Here is a 5,740-nt window from a genome sequence, read left to right as displayed (position 1 = left end):
TCCAGGGAGGGGAGGAACCTGCCCTTTATAAACTGGATCTGGGGCGGGGTTAATTAGTTAGTTCCAGAGGAAGGGACAGAGGAGCAGCAAGGAGCTCTGTAGGAGCCAGGAGCTGAAAGCCAGGAATTGGAGCTGATAGAGCTCATCCTGGCAGAAGACGCAGAGAACCGGACACCGAAGTCCGAGGCTGTGGGGATATCTACATCCAGCAGCAGAAACCACCTGGCAGGGGATTTCAGGTCATCTGACCATAGACAGCCCGGAGGCTCAGACACAAGCAAGGGACCGGCACCGCCATCGAGGAGCGGAAGGTAACAAAGGCCCCAACATACCAGCCATACGGGTGAGCACCACACGGTACACTCAGGGACGTGGGCTACTACACGACTACAGCAGGGTAGCCAGGAAGAGTGCAGTCAGACGGGAAGGCCTACACCTCCACCTGGCCAGGGGGACTCTTGTTCGCTCACAGACTGACCAGGCCTCTAATGTTAGCCAGTACTCCCGGCAGGGCCTTCTTCATTACCAACAGCAAAGACCCTGAACTGCACTGCACAGACTCTGAGTCATTTCTGCTGCGCCCATGCACCACAACCCTCACCATCTACAGATGCTGCCCTGAGGCTATACTCCTCCCGTGGGGAGTTATACTACCCTTTGCTGCGCACACAACATCAGCCTCAGCAGTCTGCCCCGCAGCGACGGTTCTCAGTGACCGCAATCCACGGGTGGCGTAGTCGGACATTTAAACATTGAAAACCAAGTAAACAGATCTGCCACTGGTTTGACCACCCTGAGCCACGGGACCGGGTCGCACCCACGGAGACTACAACCCCTAGCATTACACAGAGACCCGGCTCCGAGTATTCCCCCATACACGGCCCAGGGGGCGCGTCACTTGCACAAGAACACCAAAAATGTGCTGCACCAGCGCTTGCAGAGGTACACAGGCCAGGAATTATCTACACTATTGGACTACCACACAAGTGCCCATCTATCTAGCTAATATCTCTCATTACACAGGAGAACACGGAGCTGCGTCTGTCTCCAGCAGTGACATGGATATAATGGCGCTGAGGGAACATGGCCGCTTTTTATATTGAGAGGACATGTGATTTCTGCAGGGAATTACAGAAGCCCTTATGTCTGGACAGTGTAGATGCTTCCTGCGCTATGATTGGCTGGCAGCGCTTTCCTCAGTTAAAGTTGCCGCCGACAGGAAAAAAAGCCAAAAAAAGAAAAGCAGTGCGCCACTGATCTGACCTGTTCTAAGCTCTCCACAGCCCCCACACTCACCTGGCAGATGTCACCGCTCATCATACACTTGCACTAGGCTAACAAAACTGTTCAAAATGCCGTGGTTGCCTTATATTCGCGGTCCCGTGCAAATTCGTCAAACTATTCCGATTTTAAGAAAATTTGCTCGCCTTTGTGATCACGAATCCGAATGTGCCATATTTGTGCCGAATTTGAAACTTTCGTACATTCGCCGAACAAATTCGCTCAACACTACTCATGGACCAGTTTGCTTTTCTTGTAACTATCGTATTCTACATTTACTACTTTGCCAATGTTTTTGTGGCAATACCTGAAATGTGAATTGTGGATGGTTTTCGGACTAGTGTGCTGAGGAGCTAATTATATGGCATTGAGGGAATGAGGCACAGTCCCCCTGATGATAGTATTCCCAAAGAACCCTATTAATTTTCAAACCAAGTTATATAAATCACTATATATGGCAGCTGCCATAGAGATCATGTCTAAATTCGATAAGAGAGGTTCCTACTTTCATTGTATCTTTATGTCATGTATTTGTCATATGCAATATATTGAAGATAATCAGGATCTTGAGGCATGGAATATGCATTATACTATTAATTTGTATGGATAGATTTTTCAGTCCCTATAGGTATGATACAGTACAATTTGATTGCAGTGTAATTTTATACCTTTTAATGCCTTTTTATATTGTTTTTATATAATACATTGAAATAAAGAGTTTTTCTTGTGAGGAGGAAGAAGCCCACTTTGCTGTGGCTCTTCATTTTTGCTAATATAAAGGGGTCTTAAAATGGCCTTCAGGTAAAAGGGGGTACCCAAATGAAACAAGAATGGATTCTGGAGGGTATGGTGCTTGTACTATGCTCTTTCGCTGATAGGTGAATGTTTGTGGAACTCTTCTGAGTTAGTGAGCCAGCTGATGTTGGGGAAGGTTGCGTTTGGGTCTAGTGTTGTTTTCTTAAATGAGTTGTTAAATCATTGGAGGGAAAAATGCATCAGAATCGGATGTTGCGAGTCAAGAGCATTTCGTTTCATGCTCAATTCGTCCATTAAAGTTAGCTGTCAGCCACTCAATGAAATACCGGTCAATTCTACGATTTCACCAATGGTCCAGTGATGTTTCATAATTGCTTGATGAATTTTTGTCATGTTTTCATCAGTTTAAGTCAGGGAAGGATATCTGGAACGAGATTAATCATCACTTGACATTTCAATAAATTTAAAATGGGAGAACCATTCATAAACCTTTACTCATGTCACCTTCATTGTAGGATATTTTCAGCATATTAATAAAGTTCATCATGCAATCCAGAACTTCTTATTTGTAGAATAACATCTGTTTCCAATAGTTCAATAGTTTTTTTTTTTAAAGTAACAAAACGTCATAGCCACATGCTGTTCGTGTGGATTAGCCATCACAAAGTTGACAAAATATTGAAAAACTCATTAAAAAAAATATCACCAGGGATGACATTTACCAAACGGCACTTACCAAATGTTACAAATGCTCTGCCCTCCAGAAAATGGATCCTTTTTCTTTTGGGTAAGGAGATGCTTGTGTTTAAGGGAAAATTATCAGCTGGTCCAGTTTTTAAGGAAGAGATCATTTTAGATTCCTGAAGACTGACTTGTGTGGTCTACCTAATTGATATTTATTAATGTGATCTTCTCACAGATCCTGATATCGAGCTTTGAATGTATGTTCTGATTTAATTGTTAGTTAAAACTGTCTTACTGGGTTTATTGTGGGGCGGCAAGTGCTTATATGAATGCTTTTTATATTTTGCACAGAAAATTTGAATAATACCAGATTTCCAAATTAAAGGATCCAACTGTCTGAATAACTTTTTACTTAAAAATAATTTAAATATAAAATAACAGTTAAAATGTATTAATATAAAATATATTTTTTTAGCTTTATGTTAATATTGAACTGATGGCATGGTGGAATGGAACATCATTGAATGTGTTTATCTTGACCGGTATAACCGACCTTCCTTGGCTTCAAAAGTTCCTCTTTGCTTTAGTCCTCTTCTTTTTTAGTCTTGATGTAGTAGGAAACCTTCTTATTGTATACCTAGTGATCCAGGATGTCTGTCTACATTCACCAATGTATTTTCTATTGGCCAACCTTTCCTTTGTGGATATTTGTTTTTCTTCTATCACAGTCCCGAAGATGATGGTTGGGTTCTTCATGAAGAACATTATTACTCTTGAAGGCTGTCTTGCTCAGATGTATTTTTTTCATTTCTTGGGGTGTACGGAAGGAACTTTGCTGGCATTCATGGGTTATGACAGATATGTTGCCATCTGTCAACCACTACGATACAAGACCCTAATGCGAAAATCTGTGTGTATTCAGTTGGTGATAAGTTCTTGGGTCATTGGCCTTACCACCTCACTCGTTCATGCAATAATGACATCGTATCTTCCTTTCTGTGACTCAAACAAGATAAAACACTTTTTTTGTGATGTGAAACCGGTGATAAAGTTGGCTTGTGCAGACATTCACCTGAATGAAGCCTTACTGACTAATGTGCTTGGTTTTCTTAGCACCAGCACCTTTATCCTTACTATAATATCCTATGTCTATATCATAATTAATCTTATGAAAATACGCTCATCACAAGGAAGGTCAAAAGCCTTCTCAACATGTTCCTCTCACCTGACAGTGGTCCTTCTGTTTTATGGTACTGCTATGTCCACATATCTTGGGCCTTCCTCAGAGAATTCAATAGAAAAAGACAGGATAGCCGCTGTATTGTTCACTGTTATTACGCCGGCAATGAATCCAATTATATACACTTTAAGAAATGAAGGCGTTAGAAAATCATTGAAAAAGCTCATCAAAAGTCAATATATCTAAATGACTTACATTTACTGTAAGTAACATAATGGCAGTTGATTCTAATCTCAATAACCTTCTAATTATATCTCAATCAATGAATGCATCAACTGTATTTTAATTTCACCCCTTCCTGACTTTGGACATACTGGTATGTCCAATGTCGGGTTCACATTTTTAAGCAGGCTCAGGAACCGAACCTGCATCATTACACAGCCAGCATCTACCTCTAAGAGCAGACAAGTGCAGGTTCAAGTCAATTATGAGGACTAAAAAATAAGGTAAAATCAAAATGTTTTTAAAAATATAGCAAAAGAGAAAATCCACATCACTCTCTTTTAATAAAAACAAACATATGCAGTAGTGCTGCATTCATAAAAGTCTGATCTGTCAAAATTAAAAATAATTTAACCAAATTGGTAAGCACTTTTGTGGAGATATGGGGTCTCCCGTGGACGTAATACTACTCAGACAACACAGGGTGAGGGTAAAACAGTGTAGCAATACTTTATTGAATCACCAAACAGACAATAACATATAGAATAGTCCCAACAAATACACAAGATGGTGCAAGTTACAGAATCTCACCCTTCTGCTGGCCCACCGGGAATAGAGCAGTGAGGTACGTGGCCAGGTGACCTGATTGTCCCAACCTGGATTTCCTCATAACGCCTCTGAGAGTTCAGTGATAGTCAATGGAGCAGATCTGTATTCTTCCTGATGGAGCCATGTGCCCTGGATGCTGTGCTGAAGAGTCTCTCTTGGCTCCCTCTTTGTAAAGTCTCTCTGATACAGAGGCACATGGCCCTTAAATAGTTCACAATTGTGCTTTCAAGCACACATTTAAATGGCATGGCCAAAGGTCAAGGATAAGGGATGATGATTGTAGCGCCGGCGTCCCTGCCCTCTGCTAGGCAGGGACGCCGTTCCCCTCACCTCTCTGCTCCGTGCCCGGCGTCCTCCTCCCGCTCTGCTGACAGCGCGCGCTCCTTCCCGGCCACTGTGCTTAGGGCGCGTGCGCGCACTCTCTCTCCCTCTTAAAGGGGCCGCGCGCGCCGTCCTAAGGAGTCCCCGGCCAATGGCCGGAGGACTTCACCATATATAAGGCACCTCCTCCAAAATGGAGGTGCCCGAGCAATGTTGTTGCACTGTTCACTACTCTGCTTCAGCCCTCAGGTCCCGTTGCCAGTTACCTGCCAGATACCTGCCAGATTCCTGCCAGCTTGCTGTCTTATTCCTGCCTGATATTCTGCTACCTGCCTGCTAGCCTGAGGTCCGACGGTCTGCCTTACTACTCCTGTCAGTCTGTCTAAGGACCAGCTTGCCCGCTCACCTGGGAGAGCACATCAACTACCTGCCTGCTTGCCTGAGGTCCGACGGTCTGCCTTCCAACTCTTGTTAGTCTGTCTATGGACCAGCTTGCCCGCTCACCTGGGAGCGCACATCTGCTACCTGCCTGCTAGCCTACCTGGAGGCTCTGCCGTCACGTGCTGTGACCACCTGCCTGTCCAGTGACTCCTGCCCGCTCACCTGGGAGCGCTCATCTGCTGCCTGTCTGCTAGCCTACCTGGAGGCTCTGCCGTCACGTGCTGTGACCACCCGCCTGTCCAGAGA

At 44.0% G+C, this 5,740-nt stretch overlaps 1 protein-coding gene across 1 annotated transcript; it reads left to right on the top strand.

The window, feature by feature from the left end:
* Positions 1–3,217: 3,217 nt before the first annotated feature.
* On the top strand, positions 3,218–4,147 carry LOC141155447 (olfactory receptor 12D1-like). Its single transcript, XM_073642312.1, has one exon. The coding sequence runs from the start codon at positions 3,218–3,220 to the stop codon at positions 4,145–4,147; it is 930 nt and encodes a 309-aa protein (XP_073498413.1).
* The last annotated feature ends 1,593 nt before the right edge of the window (positions 4,148–5,740 follow it).

This window comes from Phyllobates terribilis, unplaced genomic scaffold (assembly GCF_046119375.1).
Source record: "Phyllobates terribilis strain yellow unplaced genomic scaffold, ASM4611937v1 Scaffold_7__3_contigs__length_470593459, whole genome shotgun sequence".
NCBI lineage: Eukaryota > Metazoa > Chordata > Amphibia > Anura > Dendrobatidae > Phyllobates > Phyllobates terribilis.
The sequence above is the reverse complement of the archived record's forward strand: the minus strand, read 5'-3'. Positions and strand labels throughout refer to the sequence as shown.

Excerpts from the sequence above, each read along its gene's own strand:
- LOC141155447 (XM_073642312.1), top strand. The coding sequence starts at position 3,218 with ATGGCATGGTGGAATGGAACATCATTGAATGTGTTTATCTTGACCGGT.